Source organism: Crinia signifera, chromosome 5 (genome assembly GCF_055691185.1).
Source record: "Crinia signifera chromosome 5, ASM5569118v1, whole genome shotgun sequence".
In the NCBI taxonomy this organism is placed as follows: Eukaryota; Metazoa; Chordata; class Amphibia; order Anura; family Myobatrachidae; genus Crinia; species Crinia signifera.
Genome location: NC_139221.1, coordinates 147,653,353 through 147,676,309, shown reverse-complemented (window position 1 = coordinate 147,676,309; position 22,957 = coordinate 147,653,353). Strand labels below are relative to the sequence as shown.

General features: G+C 42.6%; 1 protein-coding gene across 1 annotated transcript; it reads left to right on the top strand.

Moving 5' to 3' along the window:
• The first annotated feature begins 72 nt into the window (after positions 1-72).
• ZNF622 (zinc finger protein 622) lies at positions 73-22,957 on the top strand. The gene is made up of 7 exons (XM_083188104.1): positions 73-210; positions 1,347-1,962; positions 11,154-11,426; positions 12,533-12,695; positions 13,241-13,356; positions 19,229-19,372; positions 22,278-22,957. The coding sequence occupies exons 2-7, from the start codon at positions 1,374-1,376 to the stop codon at positions 22,403-22,405; spliced, it is 1,413 nt and encodes a 470-aa protein (XP_083044230.1). The 5' UTR covers positions 73-210; positions 1,347-1,373; the 3' UTR covers positions 22,406-22,957.

The window sequence follows — 22,957 nt, the reverse complement described above, 5'->3', positions numbered from 1 at the left end:
TGATTGTTCTCTGATATAGCCAGCAGGGGGCGGAAGAGCTCAAGCAGAAACGTAATAGATAGAATTATCAAGTTCAACTGCCCGAATCCAAGATGGAGGATCATGCGTCACTCGTCATAGCAGCACGACTTCTCCGGAGCAAGTCTGTCGGATGTGCGTGTTCCGGAGGCAGGAAGTGGAGCCTGTAAAACGTGACAGAGGTGTTGCTGAGTGAGTATGGATCCCTGTGATTGCGGGTTTGCGGTATTCTAAGTTCTCCGTGTAGCGGAGACGGGAGCAGCAGCGCCACCAGTTATTTCCCATCAGGAACACACTGCGCCCCGCGTCGCCCCAGCCCCACCTCCCCCTCCGGGTGTCCTACCGCCAGCGCTGTGTGGGGGTAACTTCCTCGCTAACACATGGCAGCACCCTAGAACGATATATTTGTATTAAGTATGCCTGTCTCCTGTAAGATGATCTAGTGCCCTATACATTGTTATATACACACACACACTGACCTGGCACATACATGTATAACCGTGAACACTCGCTGACAGAAGAGCATGGTGTATTGGGGTAATAACCCTGCTGCCTCCTGATAATACTGTGGATTGGGAGTACAGTAGACATCCCATGTGGAATAAAATAGCCTTCCCTTAGTGCAGAGGTCCTCAAACTATTTTGCTCCGGGACCCCTATGACAATAAAAGTAGTTACAGGACCACAGCAAGTTGATGCAGAAGGTCATCACATCATATGTGTACATGGCAGCATTGTGGAGGCACAAAATGATGTGAGGAGTCTAAAATAACAGACAATTCAACAGATTTCTCAGACTCCTTGACTCACCGACTGAGATTAGAAAAGTTATCAGCTTGATGGTCAGCAACATGGAGTCGTGACCCCATGATGTGAAGGTCAGGATCCACTTTGGGGCCAGGACCCACAGTTTGAGAACTGCTGCCTTCGTGTAATGGCATGAAGCCATGTGTATCTATACAGTCCTACATCTGCACACTCTGGAGAACAGAATAAAAAGGGAATTTGTATTGTAACGCTGACTGAACAAGTGGTGATCAGAGGTCAGGCTGAGACGTCACCAGATTACCTGTTAAACAGATTACTGTAATTACCTGTGGTTGCAGGCACTAGATGATACAGTGTTCAGGACCTTCCTGATCCGTTTCATTGTCCGTTTCTTACAATGGTTACAATAGTTACACTCGGCACTGCATGTGGGCAAAGAGGAGAACCATTATCATTTGATCTTTAATAGTATAGCTGTCTGTGTATGCATGACTCTGAGAATTGGCTGCCTCGTACAGCAGTACTCATGCCAATAATCTGAATATTGGGTTATTTTCCAGAAACGGCAGTGAGAGGCTTGTGTAAAAATGGCATCTTACACCTGCATTTCATGCCGAGTGGCCTTCACAGATCCAGATATCCAGAGAGCTCACTACAAGACTGACTGGCACAGGTACAATCTGAAGAGGAAAGTGGCCGACATGCCTCCGGTGACCGCAGAGAACTTTCAAGAGCGTGTGTTGGCCCAGAGGGCCGTGGCGACGGAGCAGAGCAAGGAAACGGCCACTTACTGCACAGCTTGCAGCAAAAGGTTTTCCACATTCAATGCCTATGAAAACCATCTGAAGTCCAAAAAACACTTGGAATTGGAGAAGAAGGCAGCAGAAGCAATAACTAAAAAAGTTGAGATGCTGAATGAAAAGAACATTGAGAAAGGTCTGACTGCGGAGAGCATAGACAAGGATGCCATGAATGCTGCTATCCAGCAGGCTATCAAAGCTCAGCCCTCGTCCTCTCCCAACAAGAAGCCCAACATTGGTCAGGAAAGTGATGTGGCTTCATGTTCTGGCAAACCAGAAAGGCCTGATAAACCACCCAGATTGCAGTGGTATGAACAGCAAGCCCTGAAAATTGCATCTCAGGAGGATACAACAGATTCTATGGAGGAAGAGGAAGGTAATACATAGTTTTGTGTTTTTGCTACATTTTGTTGATAAAAATCATTGACCTATTAATAATACAAGCTTGTTCTAGTTTAGTATGTGTTTTTCAGCTTCTCTTACAATTCTGACCAAATGCAATTATTCTTCTTTATGTAACAACACTAGATTAATCGTTGATGTAGATATTTAATATATCACCACTCAAAATTTCAGGTGGAGACAATATGAATCGCTTTGAATAAATAAAAAAAATGAATAATGCTGCGTTCATTGCAGCCCCTGCAAAATCCCGGGTTTTTCTTGGCGGATTTTTTGGGGGGCACAGAGCTTGTGAGCTCAACAGACCCCCTTCACACTGCACCTCAGACCCAAAAATTCCTGTGTCTACCCCTTTCACATTGCTTTCCATGGTCTGCCTTCTAACAAGTGTGTGGAATGTAATAGCAGCTTTGATTGGGTGTTGGGAAATTTGTACAAATTGCTGTGATAGGCTGTTTAAGAGCAGCTTTTATTAGCTGGCTAAAGATGTCACACATCACCTGATTACATCCCCCAATGAGCTCGTTTTTGTGTGAAAAACCCGGGTCTGTGCTGTTCACACTGCCATACACCCGTGTATTACCCAGGAAAAACCCTGCAAAAAACCCGCGTGTTATTCCAGGGGCATAACACCCGGGAATTTCACAAAGACCCTTTCACACTGAGACAGGACACGGGAATTTTCAGCTTGCCCCGGGAAATACCCGGGTTTTTGTGGCAGTGAGAACGGGGTATAAAACGCTACTTCCCTTAGATTGTGGAATCCAGGGTTCACTTCAGGGAATATGGCACTTATTCTTCACAGATGATTTCCCCACATGTGTGGAACCACATGAATGTAAACATAAAATAGAGAAGATAAAATGGTTGAATTCTTGACACCCCAGTGCAAAATATGTGGGGGATGTGAGGGGTCTTCTTCCACCAAATAGACGCGAAAAGCTTGCGTACCATACTCACATCAATAACTATTTAGTGAAGCCTATAAAGGTATCTTTAAGGGTTTTGTACCCCAACTCACAATGTGCAGGTATAGGTCTCTCCCATAAAGGTATCTTTAAATATCCGATGTAGTGTTCTCCTCGAGAGCTACCAACAGTGCACGTTTTCCAGGTCTTCTCACAGAATCACAAGTGAAGTAATTAGCTTCACCTGTGGATCATTTATAATGTGTCAGTCATTATTGAGTGCAACTGTGTCCCAGCTAGGTGATCTAGAAAACGTGAACTGTTGGTAGCTTTCGAGGACTGGCGTTGGCTACCCCTGGCTTAGGAGATCCCACTCTGCTGTTTCTCCATCAGGTGTTGAGACGATATCAGCTACTGCTCCAGAGGATGATCCACTAATCTTTGTTCTCATTTAATATATCACATTTGTCCTGATCCAGTTGGACAGTCTTCTCTACCAAGAAAACATACACATACTAGGGTACATCTTTGTCAGAAGTTCGTTAACCTACAATCATGTTTTTGGGCTAAGGTGAGAACATGGAACACTGCACATACAAGGCCAGTGTGTGTTTACGCCAGTATTGGCTGGTGTTTGTGGACGGTCGGTCGCGTGTATGGTCGATCGAACGCTTGCAAGAAAACAGGGATTGTATATATGTGTATGCAGCTTTACTCTTTATCTTCAAATCTCTTTATTTGTAACCAATTTGGACAAATCTAGGCATATTAAGACATTTAATATGACTATATTTTTGTGTAAACAATATAGGTTAGTTGTTCACAAACTTTCCTGAAACATAGCACCCCACAGTATCCGAATGTTCTTGACACTCCTATTCCATGAGAAACTTATAAAAAAAAATAGTTCAATTAAGCACGTTCTATCATCCTTGATGCCTATCATCCTTGGGTTTAGCTTTATGGCAGTGGACATTGTTGTGCTGCTGTTAGTCCATATTTTATGTCTATCAAAATTGGTTTTGCCTATCACAATCACCATAAATAATTTTGTCTGGTACTGGATCACCATCCTTTAAGGGGGGGGGGGGGGGGGGGGGGGGGCTTGGGCTACTGATGGATGGTACAGCACTGGAGGCACCACTGGCGCACACCTACATATCGGTGGCATGACCAGAAATTTTTCACAGCTCTGCCTGAAATATTTTCGGGCATTCTGGAAAGTAGTATATTCTACACGGTTGTGGTATAAATGGTAGGCAATGTCTAGGTCGGCAATCTCTAGGTTGACCAGAAATGGTGGACAGTGAGTAGGTTGACACATAAAAATCATCGACATACTGTAGGTCGACATTAACAGAAGGTGGACGCAAGCAAAATCTTGACATGGCTGAGACATGAAACATGAGTTTTCCCCAAAAAATTGTGTCTGTTTTGACATGGGAAATGTATAAGTGTACCGCGTCCCCTAACATGGCTCGCTGTGCTCACCATGCTTCTCCCTCCATGTCCACTGGAATGGTACAGTATGAACAAGTCCGTTATAAAATAAAAAAAATCTTGGAAAACGTGTCAACCTTTTCATGCGTTGACCATGTTCACTTTGATCATTTGCCGGTGTCTGACAATGTTGACAAAGAGTATGTTGATCATATTTAGTAGGGTGTTTCAAACGCCCCATGAATTTTTAAAAGTAAGAAAAATGATTTGTTCTCATGCTACATTTTTTAGAATTGTTAAGGATATTATTGCATACACATTTTGAAGAATCTGAGATCGTATTTATGTGGCCCACCCCTGAAGATAACAATATAATACAATACAACATTTGCCATCCATCTGGCCTTGTGCAAAGCACCTGATTGCTTGGAAGGCTTCATGTCCATCCAGAAAAGCAAGACATAATTCAATATCTTCCTGGTAGTCCTCTCTATGCAGTATCAATTCATTATTTGCTAACTTCACTGCAGAATCCTTGAGGTCTTGTATGATTCTTTGGGCTTCTTCAATAAATGCATTGTGATCAAGTCTTCTGAGCATTTCATCACTGTCACGAGACAAATATGTGAAGTTTTCACGAAAGCAAGTAAAAACAGTGACATCTGGCCACTTCAATTTTTAGACCATCAAACACATGAGAATAACCTCTCCAATATGATGTTGACACGGTGACCAAAGAAGAGATCTTCCAAGTTTTTGCTGAATTGTCACACATGTGTTGTGGCCTGTATTGGATGCTGTAGTGTCAAATATCATGTTGACAATAGAATCGGCACAGCCCCATGATTCCAGAAGATCAACTGTAAGTTCAGCAATGATATCTCCTGGTCTTCGATCAGAGCCAGGTTGATAAGATGGAACACCAAGTAGTTTCAAATGTCTTTGATCCCCAACCACAATAGTAAGGCGTTCTTCATTGACCTTTTGGTTCGACAGAGAAGACCTATGTTTTGAGTCCCAATGCAGAGTGGCAAGCATTGGAGCAACCCAGTTTTCTCAAAGTGAACTAGCTACAGTATTTGCTTCCCAACCTCACAACGTGCTCTATCTGCTGTGGAGTATGATGCAGACACCTTTTTGATATCACCTCCTGATTCAACTATCACAGCTTTTGTATAGATTGCCTGCAGTGCTGGAGTCCTCTTTAGACGAGTTGCTCTTGAGTATATCATGTGGAACAAAAGCATTTGTTCCATTGCGATGAGGCTTCATGCTGTTCCCCTTCTTTGTTATGTTCTTATATCAATGTAAGACATGCATTCATGGCACACATACAAAAGTTGGCTTAGTTTTGCAAAAGTTAGTTGTTTTGTATAATACAATACACCTGCTTTAGTACCAAGATACAGACAATTTTTGTGTGTGGAGGTGGACCACTAAAAATATTTTGCACAGTTTCTATGCTAAAAAGGAACAGGGACAGCAAGCATTCAGATTGTTGGGGCGTTTTCACCCTAATATTTAGGTGTCAACCGATTCACTGTCGACCATTAGCGATCGACCAAATATTTTACACAATCCTCATTAATCCCTCTAATATTGTCTTAAGCAAATGGAATCTCTTTACTTTTTGCACTTGAAGGTTACTTACATATTTGAAAAAGTCTACAGTAAGGATAAGCTACCTACATATGTAAGTTGGGTTCAGGAGAGGATGCACACTCCTGGAGCCCCAGAGAGCTTTTCTTTCATTTACTGTATATACTCGAGTATAAATCGACCCGAATATAAGCCGAGGCACCTAATTTTACATAAAAAAACTGGGAAAAACGTATTGACTCAAGTGGGACCCTCACTCGAGTATAAGCCGAGGGGGGCTTTTTCAGCATAAAAAATGTTCTGAAAAAGTAGGCTTATACTCGAGTATATATGGTACTTTGTTATTTTGGGGTTGCTGTTTGGGCTATACAGTTTCCCTGCTTTGAGGGAAACTGGGGGAAGGGACAGTTGCTGGCTTAAGGTGCTGAACTGATCACTGCTGCAGGTCCACTGACCTGAGTGGGTGCTTGTTACCGCGGGCATTGCACTGCAGCGCGCACACCCCCAGCATGCATCACACCCCTGGCTGAGCCTTAAGTCATCTGTGGTGAGTGTTAGCCGGGGTCCCCACAGTGGGGTACCCCGGTTCATGTGCGGAAAGATGGCGGCAGCGGTGTCCCTGCAAAAGGACCGCTGACAACCCTGCTGACACTGGATGTCAGGGGCTGCCACTGGACCACCAGGGCAGGTTCCGCTATGTTGTAAATTTTTTGTAACAGGGCGCCAGTATAAATATAAGTATAGCCCAGGCGCCATGAGAAGGGAGGGGCTTAGCTCAGAGTGGGACCTGAGTGCGCCTGTAGATTGCTTCTTCTCATGCTGTGGACGCCATTACAGCAGCAGAAATCACTCGTCAGCGGTGCAGCCTTTGGGAGAGAGAGATTCTGACAGCAGAGACAGCAAGTATAGCGCTGTATAACGCTTCTGTGTCTAGCAGCCACTTTGGTGCATATATATATTTTATGCACATGCACATGCATATTGTTACCAGTCCTTCTATCTAGAGGACTAGGTTTGCAGGGTGCTGGTGTCCCCATATACCTCTGAGTTCCCTCCACTACTCTTTAAGCATTGTGCACACTGTATGTCTATATAGATATGTGATAGAGCAAACACTTAGCTACTATCTGTCTGACATTAACTTAGTTGTGTACTAAGTGTGTTTGAAGTGTGTCAAGGGGGTGATTATATTCTCCAATATAGTGAGAAAAAGAACCTGTATGATTTGCAGCAACAAAATAATTCTACATCGAGCAATGTATGTCACCACAGCTCAGCAGTGCTTCTCCACAGCTTCGTGGTCTTTCACAAGCCAGAAACTTTGTTTCACATAGGAGGCAAGACACAGTGTTCCCAGAACAGGCTGATTTGGAGGATGTATTCAAAGCAGCCTGGAAAAACCCTGAAAAACGTTTCCAATTGTCTAAGCTTTTTAAATCTTTCTTCCCCTTCGTACCTGCGGGTAGGAAGGCGTGTGAGGAGCCTCCAGTTTTGGACGCTTCGGTGTCCCGCTTATCTAAGAAAGTGATGCTCCCGGTCCCGTGGGCTTCGACCTTAAAGGATACAGTCGATAGAAAGCTAGATAGCACAGTTAAAGCTATTTACACGGCGAGTGGCGCATCTCAGTGCCCAGTGCTTGCTAGTTGCTGGATGGCTAAGGCTGTATTTACATGGGCCAACCAGATACAAGAAGGGTTGCTGGGTGACATGGATGTGATTATGGTAGCTGAAAAGCAGCGTCACATCCAAGATACAGCTAGGATGTTGTGTGAGGCGCAAAAACAACTAGGTGCCATTAATGCGCGTAACTCAGCCATGGCAGTATCGGGTGGGATGCATCATCCCTCGACCCTTGGGTCAGGGATATTATTTCACACAGGTAGTTATACCTGTACCGGCACTGGAAAGGAGCCAGGGATACTTCTCCAACCTATTCATGGTACAGAAGCCGGATGGCTCGGTCAGACCGACCCTAAATTTAAAATCCTTGAATCTTCGGGTCTTCAAATTCCAAATGGAATCCTTACGGGCGGTCAATGCAGGGTTGGAGGAGGAAGAATTCCTGGTATCCATCGACGTGAAGGATGCCTACCTTCACGTACCGGTGTTGGGTCCACACCAGGAATATTTAAGGTTTGCCATACTGGACAAACAGTTCCAGTTTCAGGCCCTACCATTTGGCATTTCCATCTCTCCACGCGTTTTCACCAAGGTGATGGCGGAGATGATGTTCCTTCTGAGGACCCAGGGGATAAATATAATTCCATACTTGGACAACCTGCTCCTAAAAGCGGAGTCAGGAGCGATAGAGACCACCAGATGTTCACTGTTGGACCATGGGTGGATACTGAACATACCCAAGTCCTCTCTAGTGCCTACCCAGCGTCTCCAATTCTAGGGGATGATATTGGATACGGTGGAGAGGAGGGTGCTTCTCCCAGAAGAAAAAATAACTGCACTCCAACGGTTGCTGTTGGAAGTGCTGACCACAGAGAAGGTGTCAGTCTACCTATGCAATTCGAGGCAATTCAGTTTGGGAGATTCCACTCCAGAGTGTTCCAGTGGGACCTATTGAGCTAGTGCTCCGGATCACACGTCCACATGCACAGGTTAATCAGCCTGTCAGCTCAGGCAAGACACACTCTACAGTGGTGGCTCCACTCTCCAAACCTCCTTGTGGGACGGAGATTCGGAATCCAGGACTGGATTCTGTTGACAATGGGCGCCAGCCTCCTAGGCTGGGGGGCAGTGAAACAGTGGGTGCAGTTTCAAGGAAAATGGTCACCCTTGGAAACTCAGCTCCACATCAACAACTTAGATCTGAGAGCAGTCTATTACGGTCTATTGCAGGCTCACTCTCTCCTGCAACATCAGGTGATCCAGGTCCATTCGGACAACGCAACGACCCCTGTATATATAAACCGGCAAGGAGGGGACAAAGAGCAGTGCCTACATGAGGGAAGCCACCAAGATCCTTGCCTGGACGGAGCTTCACGTAGTGGCAATATCTGCTATCTTAATTCCTGGGGTGGACAACTGGGAAGCGGACTTTCTCAGCCACCACAACCTTCACCCTGGGGAATGGGGACTGCATCCCCATGTTTTTGTGACCATTGTAGATCTATGGGGAGTGCCACAGATAGACCTGATGGCCTCCAGAGTAAACAAGAAGGTCAACAAGTACAACTCGAGGACAAGAGATCCCCAGGCAGAGACGGTAGATGCTCTGACTAAAACGTGGTTGTACGATTTGGTGTACCTGTTCCCTCCTTTCCCGCTGTTGGGAAGAGTATTAAAGAGAATCTGAAGCCAAAGGGTGGAGGCAATCCTGATAGCCCCAGACTGGCCTCAGAGGGCGTGGTATGCAAGTCTTCTAAACATGCTAGTATAACCACTGTTGCAACTGCCTCTCAGAAGGGATCTTCTGGTTCAAGGCGCCTTCATCTACCAGGACTTAGGGTGGCTTTGTTTAACGGCCTGGAAGTTGAGCGGCAGATCTAGGCTCAAAAGGAATTTAATTCCTTAGTCATTACTACGATGACCCAGGCCAGGAGGTCGGTCACACTATCATAAGATTTGGCATAGATACGTGGCATGGTGTGAAAAGTTGAGTTTTCCACCAGCGGATTTCAAACTGGAACAGTTTCTGCATTTTTTGCAGACGGGCCTAGACTTGGGCCTCCGTCTGGGGTCCTTTAAAAGTTCAGGTGTCGGCCCTTTCTATCTTCTTCCAGAAGAAGTTGGCTGCATTTCCTGAAGTTCAGACATTCTTACAAGGAGTCCTGCGTATACAGCCCCAACCTCACCTTGGGACATGGAAGTGGTCTTGGCCTTCCTTCAGTCAACATGGTTTGAACCTTTTGGATTCAACAGAGTTGAAGTACCTCATCTGGAAGATGGTGACGGTGTTCTGATATAATGTTATGATAATGGGGTTAACTAAATTTAGTTAAGTATGTTTGTTGTGGTGTTCTGGTGCGAATCTCACCACATTTATTGTTCACTTTTAAACCTACCTCACATACGTTTATCCTTCGGGCACAGTTTCCTTAACTGGCTAGTGAAAGGGAAGTAGAGGGGAGGAGCCAGCACACCCTGGTTGGAGAAATTTGTGTGCCTGTCTCCTGTCCTCTATTCCCCAATGTATTGAGACCTCAGTATCCCATATGAACTTTGTGAAAAGGATTTACCGGTAGGTATTAAAATCCTATTTTTTTTTTCTTATTACATATTACTGAAGGGGCCTACTATGTGCAATGTGATCGCTCAGCACACAGCACTGCACAGCGTTTTGTCAGCGCTGTGTGCTGAGCAATCTGTCAGGAACACTGGCCCTGCCCAGTGATACTAGATTTATTCAGCATGCTGGATATTAATCGCTGGGCGATCGCGACACAAGGGGCTTTGCATCACTATCGCTATAGCCCCTACGCATGTAGCGATGAAGGGGCATTTTGTAAGCGGTCTCACTAGATCAATGATGTTTTTGTCTGAATTTCTCTCCTCTGTTCTCTTATCAATAATAAAACAGAGGGGACAGACCTAAAGATGCCTGTATGCCCAAGTCTTTTGTCATTTGCCACTGCATGACTCTCTCGAAATCCATGATGTGAACAGCATCCACATATTGGGGTTTATTTGATTCACTCGGAAAGACACAATCACTCTCTAATGGACAAAACCATGTGCACTGCAGGTGGGGCAGATGTAATGTGTGCAGAGAGAGTTAAATTTGGGTGTTTTATTGTTTCTGTGCAGGATAAATACTGGCTGCTTTATTTTTACACTGATATAGATATGTTTGAAGTACACCCCTCACCCAAATCGAACTCTCTCTGCACCTGTTACATCAGCTCCACCTGCAGTGCACATGCTTTTGTCCGTTAGAGAGTGATTGTGCCTTTCCGAGTAAACCAGAATAACCCCATTGTGTAATTAGTTTTGTGGACAAAACCGCAATCTTCTAGCACTGTATTTTAATAAATAGTAAGCGTGCGTGTGTGCGTGTACCAAAAGTCATTTGGAAATTGGTATTCTGATTAGTCTGCTGCTTCTATTTCCAAGTCATGTCACCTTACACTAGGAAAGATTTACCAAAGCAAACCACAGATCCATAAGTATGATATATTTAATTGTAATAATGAAAAATATATTTCTCATACGTTGTAAACTTTTTTTTTTTTTAAACTCTGCTTACATATATTGTGTATTTTTACAGATTGGGAAGACATGGATTCAGAAGATGATGAAGAAGATAGCGATGGGGAGATGGAAGATGGTGATGGAGCAGATGAAGGCACTTCTGCAGCTGCTGCTCCTGCTCCGGAGAGCGACTCCCCTGCTGGGGCTATTCCTATAACAGACTGCTTGTTTTGCCCTCACCATTCCCGTTCTCTGGTGAAAAGCATTGCTCATATGACCAACGTCCATAGCTTCTTCATTCCTGACATAGAGTATCTCCAGGATCTTCAGGGTCTCATTCGCTACTTAGGTAGTATTATATGTTCAATTTGCTAATTAACAAAAAAAATGTTCTGACTTAAATTACATTATTCCTTATGTATTGTTTTATTTATATAAAGGCAGCATGCTACTAACACTATAAAGACTATGTGCAATCAGTAATAATTCACATCAGTACTGCCCCAGTGACGAGTGTGATGTATTAGGTCCTTGATGTCTATGTCAACAGAAGCAAAAGGTGAACATTAGTCTTTCATGTTTTGTTGTCACTGTGGACCTCTGAGCGTGTGTATAACGCGCCCTCACATGGCTTGCTTTTCTCGCCATGCTCGTTCCAAATCTGGGTCCAAATCTGGGTCCACGTGGATGATTAAATATGAAAATGTTCAGAACAAATGAGAATTCCCCCCCCCCCCCCCCCCCAAAAAAAAATAAAATAAAAAAAACTCATGCCGACCTGTACATGTGTCAACTATATCAACCATAACCATGTCGACATTCTGTTTGTATCAAACTTTTTACCATGTTGACCATATGGTGCCTACTTATTAACTGCCGACCTACCATGCGGATACCCCTTAGTGGCAATTTCAGTTATATTAAGCAACAACTGTCCCAGATTGAAACCAATGGAGGCATAGTAGAGAATGGTTTAAAGATTTAGTTAACTACAAGCATCCCAGTTACATGATGTATCATATTTAGATCTGTAATGCCTAGTAGTGGTTCAGTTCATTAACCCTTTGAGTGCCAAGGGAATTTGTCAAAATAGGTGTGATAATTGCCAAGCAAACCTTTTTAGCTGTCATAATGACCTGTATTGTTACCTTGTATAGGAAATAGTCTTTTTTCTACATAACATTTTTTATTTAAATTTATATAACAACTGTGAGCAACACTGGCATTTTTGAAGCAGATACATCTGACAGGTGTCAATAAAAGGTTTAAATTTGGATTTGGTATACATATTTGTAAATGTTTCAAGATGCATTTTGGTATTGGGTTTGCATGTATTTATGGTGGTGGTTAGTGGCATTTTGTTATGTACTTGTTATGTAAATAGTCTGTAATTGCATGATGTGTGGGGTTTTGCAGACCTTAATCTGTATTTTCACTTCTTTTCTAATTCTATAGGTGAGAAGGTTGGTGTTGGGAAGATATGCCTATGGTGCAATGAAAGGGGAAAATCCTTTTACACTACAGAGTCTGTTCAGGCTCACATGAATGACAAGAGTCACTGCAAGCTGTTCACTGACGGGGATGCTGCTCTGGAGTTTGCCGACTTCTATGACTTTAGGTATGAATAAATGATGGAAAAGATGGGATTATTTCACCTTTCTGTTATTGTACTGTGCACACTCTCCTCCCCAATTCTCATAGAAATTATCTTTTTAGGCTTTGTTTTAGTAGTGGACAGTTCTACGTGTAATGATGAATTTATATTAAAATAAAGATGTTTGTTAATCAAGGAAAGCAAATTACAGATGTCTTCTTCTTTGTTTAAAAGTAGACACTTCTCCTGGGGTATTTTACATCTAATTTCCTTACATTAATTAGTAATGGGACATTTAAAAGCATAAAATGCTTGGTAAAGTGTAGACTCTGTTCTCAGGAAATATTGAAGAGCTGCTAGAATGTTGTACAGTAAATGGGACCGTGCATACACTGCATTAGGGATGGATTACATGCAGTTTTCAGCACTGCAGTGTGTCCCTGATATGTGTAATTGTATCTGTACTTTATTGGAATGTCATGCTCTATTCAGATAAATTAGACTTTTCTTCCCCATATTAACACGTGTGACATCTTCTGAAGACTTTAATTTCTGTTCTTGTGAAACAGGACCAGTTATCCGAGTCCCAAAGATGGGGAAGATGTAGAAATGACTGACAAGGGTCTGCCAGATGAGAAGAATTTGGATTATGATGAGGATACAATGGAGTTGGTCCTGCCATCTGGTAGGTGATGCTAAACACAGATGGTTTATTTATTGCACCAAAAAATATAGAAGGATTTTAACTGAAGGAAAGTTGGACAGAAGTGACTGTAGATATGTAGAAACATTTATATTCCTAAATATTCTATATGAATATTAATAATAAGAATTTGTGGTCATTGTTGAACCTGAAAGGGAAAATGCTAGTGAGACCGTTTTGGAATAAGCAACATCTATTGATTTCAAATTATATAGAGGAAATAATACTGGGTTCATTTTAGCAGAGATGTTCCATTAACTATTGGTTTCAGGTTTGAATGAAGCTTCCTTGTTGGGAAATACAGAGAATGTTAGAATTTAAGGTACTTGTGTATTTTGGCGGCGCCCGTCGCGGGCATCGTGTGCCTTAACTTTAAGGCACACGACGCGACGAGATGGACGCGATTTCTCCATAGGCTTCAATGTTAAAATATTTTTAACATTGAACCCGATGGAGAAATCGGGTCCATCGCGTCGCGTGCCTTAAAGTTAAGGCACACGACGCGACCAACGCGACCGACACGATTTCTCCATAGGCTTCAATGTTAAAATATTTTTAACATTGAAATACTGTCGGTCGCGTCGGACTTGTGCCATTATAATGGCACAAGATCAAATGTAGTTGATAAAGTCCATCTAACATAGAAAACAATGGGAAATGGGCCAATATGGCCCATTTCTCATTGTATATGGCCCCGTCATGTCCAAATATAAATGGCCCCCATTGTCAGCGGCACCCCAGTATTGACGCCAACCCGAAGCGTGGCGAGCCCGCGAGGGGCGGCGGTACGCGTCCTACGACCTTTTCATACCCCTACTATCCACGTCGGCGTGGAGTTGAGAATAGAATAGTGTGGCGAGCGCAGCGAGCCACCGAGCCCGAAGCGTGGCGAGCGGACGCGGATACCTTCACAGGTATCCGCGTCCCCACGCGGGCTTCACAGGTGTCCGCGTCCCCTCGCGGGGCTCGCTGCGCTCGCCACGCTTCGGGCTCGCTGGCTCGCTGCAATCGCCACACTATTCTATTCTCAACTCCACGCCGACGTGGATAGTAGGGGTATGAAAAGGTCGGAGGACGCGCACCGCCGCCCCTCGCGGGCTCGCTGCGCTCGCCACGCTTCGGGTTGACGTCAATACTGGGGTGCCGCTCACAATGGGGGGGCAGTTATATTTGGACATGACGGGGACATATACAATGAGAAATGGGCCATATTGGCCCATTTCCCATTTTATTCCATGTAAAATGGACTTTATCAAGTCCATCTTATCTTGTGCCATTATAATGGCACAAGACCGACGCGACCGACACGATTTCAATGTTTAAATATTTTAACATTGAAGCCTATGGAGAAATCGCGTCCGTCGCGTCGGTCGCGTCGTGTGCAGTGTTCCCTCTAAGCTGTGCGCACGTGCACGCGCACACACCTTGAAGAGCGTGTGCACAGACACTACAACTGAGCGCACAAAGCAGCAGTGGTCCCTTTTTGCAGTTGTGGACTCAATTAATGTGTGTTTCACCCAATAACGACATTGTGTACTGTATTTTGTATGTTTCAATGTTTAATATCATTTTGAAGTAAAGTTAACACAAATGCTGAATGTCGTTTTCCAGTTATATATAAGTGACGCACAAAAATGTAAATTTAATTCCAAAGTTGCACAGCCAAAATCTTTAGCCGCACACAGCCTTCGGAAAATTAGAGGGAACATTGGTCGTGTGCCATGTTAATGCACACGACGCGACGCGATGGACCCGATTTTTCACACACGATGGACGCGATCCTCATCGTGGGCGCCGCCAAAATACACAAGTACCGAATTTAATTAGCAATCACCACACAAAAGGGGTAAATGTGTGTCCTATCTATCTATCTATCTATCTATCTATCTATCTATCTATCTATCTGTTGTTGTTTTTACTAGCTGACCTTTTGTTATAACAGCCTTTTAGTAAATGAAAGGTTACATGTTGTATGTTATATATTTTACTAATCTAATAGGCACCATTTATTTTCGCACGCCTTCTCTCCTAGTAGACCGTGCAACTCGTGGTGTAGTGTAGCTGTCTATGACGTTTGATAGCGTATAGTCCGGTTTTGTTTCAACCTTACACAAGTGAACAAAGTGATCTACCAGGCACATTTCTTCTATAATTTCTTGGTGTTGATATAAAATGTAGCAAAGTTTTATTACGGCCAGGATAACTTTCTTTAAATAATAATAATGCCACTGTTTTCCATTAACTATTCATTCAATTTGTTTTAACCCCATAGAAATGTTGTTAGGTTGTGCCTATTGTGCTTATTACGCCCGTTTATGTGACTTCGAACATTGCACCTGACCAAAGGTTAACCAATTATCTTATACAGTTAATGCTGTGTGATCAGATGTGTGGGTTTTCGCGACAGCTCACTGTCCTACATCTGACACACATCTGCGATCTTTAAGGCTCTTCTGTTGGTACTTATGTAATATCTGGGCTCCCGATTTTCTTATGAGACCACATCCCCTCGCGGGGCTCGCCACGCTTCGGGCACGGTGGCTCGATGCGCTCGCCACACTATATAAAGTCAACTCCATGCATAGTTGGATAGTAGGGGTATGAAAAAATGGGGTGCATTTAACATGGGAGCCCAGATAATACATAAGTACCCTTCTGTTTTCATGACTAAATAGAGCAGCAGTATTCAACATCAGCCCTCCAGCTTTTATGGAACTACATATGCCAGTATGACCAGCTTAGATCGTGCTGTAATATGTAGTATATTATTAGAATAAACAAATGGCTTTGATCTTATGTGAGAGAAGGTAGTATGAACCCTTTGAGTGCCAACATCTGTGAGAGATTTGCTAAATATCCGCTAAAAATGCAAGCGTCGCTCACATTTGTTATATAAACTAAAATAAAAACCATATATAAGGTAAACATTAAAGGTCATTATAATGAATAAAAATGTTTGCTTGGCAGTTTTCACACCTATTTTGTCAAATTTACCTGGCACTCAAAGGGTTAATAGCTATAGGTTATGTTGTTTTACGCTAGGGTATGCCACCCTATTCTTGAGGTCTTCAGAGTAAAAGTGACTGAGGGGGCACACACGTAGAGATGTATGCTAAGCTACTGTATTTAGAGTAGGTGATTTCCCTGTGTCCAGATCACCCATGGAGAGCACATACACATGCCGTGAGTTGTGCTAAGCAATTTTGCTTAAGAAAACAAAAAAGCCGGATAGTGGTTCAGAATGAGAGATCTCAATCACTATCTCTCATTCTGTACACAGAGATTTGCAGTAACTTGCTAAGAAATTTGACTATATTTTGACTGCAGGCACTGACTTAGTTAGCAGGCAATAGCGACGTGCAGGACCGTGCATAGTAATCGCTTGGGGCATACACACGGAGAGATCTGTGCTTTCTTAGATTGCTTAGAAAATGGCACTAAATTGCTCAGTGTGTATGCCCCTTAAGTCTTGGTCATAAGCCAAGCAAAACACAATGTTTGTCGCATAATGGATGCACAAGGGGACAGTCCTTACCATACATGCCACAATCAAGGTATTGTACATCCAGTACTTGACAAATGGTTAGATGTACTGATGGGATATATAACAATTATTGATGATCTTTATGACTGGATCCGTATAGTGGACATTGCCAGGTGTAACTGGACTGGAGAAAGTAGCAGCAGACATAGGTTCTCTCTGGGTGAGATGTACTAAGCTTTGAAAAGCGATAAACAACCAACCGTTTGGCTCCTCAATGTCATTTTTCAAACCTAGCCTGTAAAATGGTAGTTTATTTACAGTTTCTTATAAAGCGCAGCAGATTCCATTGCGCTTTACAATTGTAAACAGATATAAAACAAACTGGGTAACAACAGACAGACTTGGAGGTAGGAGAGCCCTGCTGCAAGCTTACAATCTATAGGGACATAGGCGGGAAACACAAGGACAGGCACCAGTTAAAGCATAGCTTGTAGGTCCAGAAGGGAAACCAATATAATACATAAGTGCCTCAGAAGGTTATGCATATGATAGGCTTGCCTAAAGAGGTGAGATATCAGGGAACGCTTGACAGTTTGGAGGCTAGTGGAGAGTCTTATTGTGCGTGGAAGGGCATTCATAGGATGGGAGCAGCCAGATGAAAGTCCTGTAATAGTGAATGGGAGCTAGTGATCTGTGCAGAAGAGAGACACAGATCTTGTGCAGAGCGGAGTGGTCCATATGGGAGATATTTTGAGATAAGTAAAGAGATACATGCTGGTGCAGTATGGTTAATAGCTTTCTATGCGAGTAGAAGTGTTTTATATTGAATACGGTAAAACACAGGTAACCAATTGAGGGAATGGCAGAGCGGATCAGCCGATGATGAGCGTCTTGCTAGGAAGATCAGCCTAGCAGCAGCATTTAGAATGGATTGCAGTGGCGAGAGTCTGTTCTTGGGAAGACCAGTTTAGAATGGAGGGGATGGCCACAGCCCGGCAGCTGTCCCTTCCAGTGGTGGGATATGGCTGACGACTACTTTGCACGGCACGACTTTTGGCCGTGCGGGATTTCGCCGTCCGGCAGGAGCCGGAGTGTGTGAAATAGCTCTTAGGAGACTATTCCAATAATCATAATCATAATGGGATATAATGAGTGCGTGGATAAGGGATTTAGTAGTGTCTTGTGTGTGAGAGGGTCGTATTTTGGATATGTTTTTTAGATGCATGTAACATGATTTGGTGACAGATTGAATGTGGGGAACAAAGGACAGTTCAGAGTTGAGGATGACCCCTAGGCAACGAGCTTGTGGGGTAGGGTAGATTGTCGAGTTGTCAAAAGTGATGGCGATCTCAGGATGGTAACGGTTCTTATCTGGTGGGAATATAAGTGGATTCGGTATGGAATCCCGGCGGTCATAATCCCGACACCGGAATCCTAACCGCCTAAATCCCGACGGGGGGTGGGGGGGGGGTGGGGGGTGTGTGTGGTGTGGTGTGGATCGCCGCACAGCGGGCACGGTACCTCACTACGCTCGGCACGCTATTTTATTCTCCCTCTTTGGGTCTCGTGGACACCCACGGAGGGATTTCGGCGGTCAGGATTCCGGCGCCGGGATTTTGACCACCGTGATATTGACCGCATCCTATATAAGTAATTCCGTTTTGGAAATATTGAGTTTGAGGTGGGGAGAAGACACCCAGGGGGAAATTTACTAAGATGTGTATTCTACTTTCACATGTGATGTTGCTATTCTCTGGAATTACCCCTTTAACACAAATGTATATGTGTGTGTGTGTGTGTGTGTGTGTGTACACATAATATATATTTTTATTTATTTATTGGTGCATGTGTGATCTAGCAGATAATCCATAAATGTTCATGGTGAAAGCAATAAATTCTATCAAAAATTGTACCTTACCTTCACGTCACATATTTGTCTTTGAGTACTATTTTTCTACATTTGCTTGCTCTTGATAACAGACATTTGCTGCAGCACTTATGCCATTATGCAGCAGTTTGTTTTGAGCAGGATACAATAGGAGCTGACACAGCAGTGCTGCATACATCTCGATGATCATGTCTCAGTAGAAATACAAGCCGAGTTATGTGCTGCTATTGGATGCATGAAAGTACTGGCTGATGGATTTGTAGTCTGTTGCCGTAATCATTACAGTAATCAGCATTTTAAAAAAAATGCAAAGCCAGAAAACCGGTACGATAATGCTCTAAGCTGTCCACAGAGGCTATTGCTAGGTCATTATAATGAAACAAAAACAGACATTTCAGCCAAATTTGAGCTTTATGGCAGTTGGAGAAAATGTTCTTTTAAAAGTTATTTCCTTTAACATTAGGGAACTTTTTTTCTGACAGGTGCTAGAGTTGGCCATCGCTCACTGATGAAATACTACAAACAAAGATTTGGTTTGTCAAGAGCTGTAGTGGTTTCCAAAAACCAAAAAGCAGTGGGCCGGGTCTTACAGCAATACAAGGCTCTGGGGTGGACTGGAGGGACAGGTAAGTTCAAATATCAGATCACAACTGCTTACTCTGTTTGCTTACAAAGAATTCTAGGTCTTTCTGAAACCTATGAAACATCGATAAAACTTTAAAAAAATAGAATATTAATATTTAAAGAGATGTTGATCAAATGAAGGATGACACTTAGTAAATAGTTAACTTATCCCAAACTCCCAGCAATTTGGGGCCTTAATTCAAGGATACCGTTGATCCAAATTCCATTATTGGCCTCCCTACCTGCATCGCAGCCAATACAGATATCTACCTGTAAATCTATATGTATGAACGGGAGACCCTCTGATCGACTTGTTATGCAGTTCCTATCAATGATCTCACAACTGGGTGGGCAAATCTACCGTCTGGTCAGATATAACAGTCGATTGCTAAGTGTGTATATCTTACTGAATAGGTCGGTGGTACAGTCGGTTGGTGGTTCGCTCAGATGTGTACCCAGCATAACACATAATGTTGACCTTACTAGTAACTGTTTCAATGTTTACTTCAGCACTACTATATAACCCTTTCTTATAAAGGGCATATATACCTCTATTATATAATCATAATTTATATTTATATTTATTTACATAATTTTTTTTTTTTTAGGTACTTGTTTAGTTTCACGGTGGCAGCGTCTCAGTCGCAGCAGCATCTGTGTCCCCTTGCGGGGCTCGCTACGCTCGGCCCACGCTACAGGCTCGGTGGCTCGCTACGCTCGCCACACTATCTAAAATCAGCTCCATGCCAACGTTGATAGTGGTGGTATGAACTATTCACTTTGGCATGGACTTTATTTTAGAAAGTTTGCCGAGCACCGAACCAGGAAGTAGCGGGCGGCCATGCTGCTGCCGTGAAACTAAAGAAAAACCTTTTTTTTATTCTGGAATTAACCTGTAAGAAAATATAACACACTATGCAGCCTATATATATATATATATATATATATATATATATATATATATATATATATATATATATATATATATATATATATATATATATATATATATATATATATATATATATGTGGGCACTCCTCGCTTCCAGGACAGCAATAGCCGGGGTGCAGTGCATAAATAAATTTGTAGACAGCGGGGGGCTGCGGCACTCTCTCGGACTTATTCAGCAAGGAAGCTCACACAGACAAGCAGGTGGCCGACGTTTCGGATTTAATTCCGTTTTCAAGGCAGGGACATTCAAACACTTTACAAAACATACCTTTATGTGTTCACACCGGACCACCTTTATGACTCTCCTCCCACCGGCTGCCTCTGCTGCCGCTCAACTTCCTGAGTGGTCAGTCACATGACAGGACTCAAAGACGTCTCACATCCGGATTCTCCACTCGGAGGTGACAGTTGCCTAGCAACGCAGACGCTGAGGGGACGTGAAGGCTACCGGGGAAACACAAAAACAAAATCAGTGACAATCAAGTGCAAGTGCATAAATATACAGACTGTACTAAAGGTGGCAACGTCAATATAGGCACCATAGAAGCACAAAACGATTTAAAGGACCAGGGCAATTGATTAGAAGAGGAATGGAGTTAAAGAAACATATTATAAGTTAATTGTTCATTCAGACCCTTAGGTCTAACGGTATCCAAGTGGAATATCCACTTAGAGGAAGGAGACTTCTGCAATTGGAAACTAAGTGGATATTCCACTTGGATACCGTTAGACCTAAGGGCCTGAATGAACAATTAACTTATAATATGTTTCTTTAACTCCATTCCTCTTCTAATTAATTGCCCTGGTCCTTTAAATCGTTTTGTGCTTCTATGGTGCCTATATTGACGTTGCCACCTTTAGTACAGTCTGTATATTTATGCACTTGCACTTGATTGTCACTGATTTTGTTTTTGTGTTTCCCCGGTAGCCTTCACGTCCCCTCAGCGTCTGCGATGCTAGGCAACTGTCACCTCAGAGTGGAGAATCCGGATGTGAGACGTCTTTGAGTCCTGTCATGTGACTGACCACTCAGGAAGTTGAGCGGAAGCAGAGGCAGCCGGTGGGAGGAGAGTCATGGAGGTGGTCCGGTGTGAACACATAAAGGTATGTTTTGTAAAGTGTTTGAATGTCCCTGCCTTGAAAACGGAATTAAATCCGAAACGTCGGCCACCTGCTTGTCTGTGTGAGCTTCCTTGCTGAATAAGTCCGAGAGAGTGCCGCAGCCCCCCGCTGTCTATATATATATATAGATATATAGATAGAAGGGAGTTCAGAGTGCGCCTCAAATTACAATCACAAATAATACTTCAATGAGTTACAATAAAATGTTTTTAAAAAAACAACTTTTATTCAAAAGTGTCTTCTGCAAGATGTCGGTAGCCCAATGCGTTTCGCCAAAAACTTGACTTCCTCAGGGGCATTATAGCAGATTTGTACAGACAGATTTCACACGAAAGCAAATTTCGTGGATAGGATTCTTGCAATTAAGGGACCAGATTTCCCAAATGAAGAATCAACTCGCAATCCCCTGATGATCAGGTATAGCAATAAATACTGGCTGTTCAGTGTATTCCAAGTCAGGTGAGTTGGTTTTAGGGGGAATTGATTATCCCAAGTTTCCACAAAACAGGGTAACAGGAAAATCAGGCAAGCAGGAGCTAAACCGGATGTGGATACCAGGATTCCAAAGTGCTGAATGATATATATATAGATATATATAATATATAGATATATAGATAGATATATATATAGATATATATATAGATATATATAGATATATATATATATATATATATATATATATATATATAGATATATATATATATATATATATATATATATAGAGATATATATAGAGATATATATATATATATATATAGATATATATATAGATATATATATAGATATATATATAGATAGATAATTCTGTAAATCTCGTCTTCTTCCCTGCACAGGTATCGCTCGCCAGCATGGACGGGATATGCAGTATGTACAAAAGATGAAGTCTAAATGGATGCTAAAAACTGGAATGAGTAATAATGCTACAAAGCAGATGCACTTCAGACCCCAAATCCGATTTTGAAATCTTGCATCACTTGGTGAATGGACAGTGCGTTATAAAGCATCCATTGCCACCGTCATGGTATACAGTCTTGTGGGAGTTACTGAGAGTCAGGCTATGTAAATGAGTGTCTTATGGAGTAAGCGGCTGATTGAGCAACTATAGCATTGCTGTTCTTACAGTAGTAGAGTCTGGGAATCCCTCAGAACAGCTCATTAAGTGTCCTGCATTCAAACTTCAGTTGCTGCCTCTCCTGTTAGTACCAAATGTCTGTATTCTGCTTCTTAATAAGTTCTATTCTTCCAAATTGAAGGGGGCTCTTGTGCTAAAGAAGACTCACAGACGATTAACTACTTATATCATGGAAGTATCTGCAATGAATCAAATGAAAAGAAAAGATTAATCCCCAGTATGATTAATAACCATTTGTTGGGCTTATTGTACTTTTGAAAAACAATGCTTTCTTAAACAATTCTTTAAAAATAAAAATGCTGTTAATTCAAATACATTTTGGGAAGTGATTGAGATATTTTAGTTTTAAATGTTTACATTAATAAACACTATTTTTTTGAA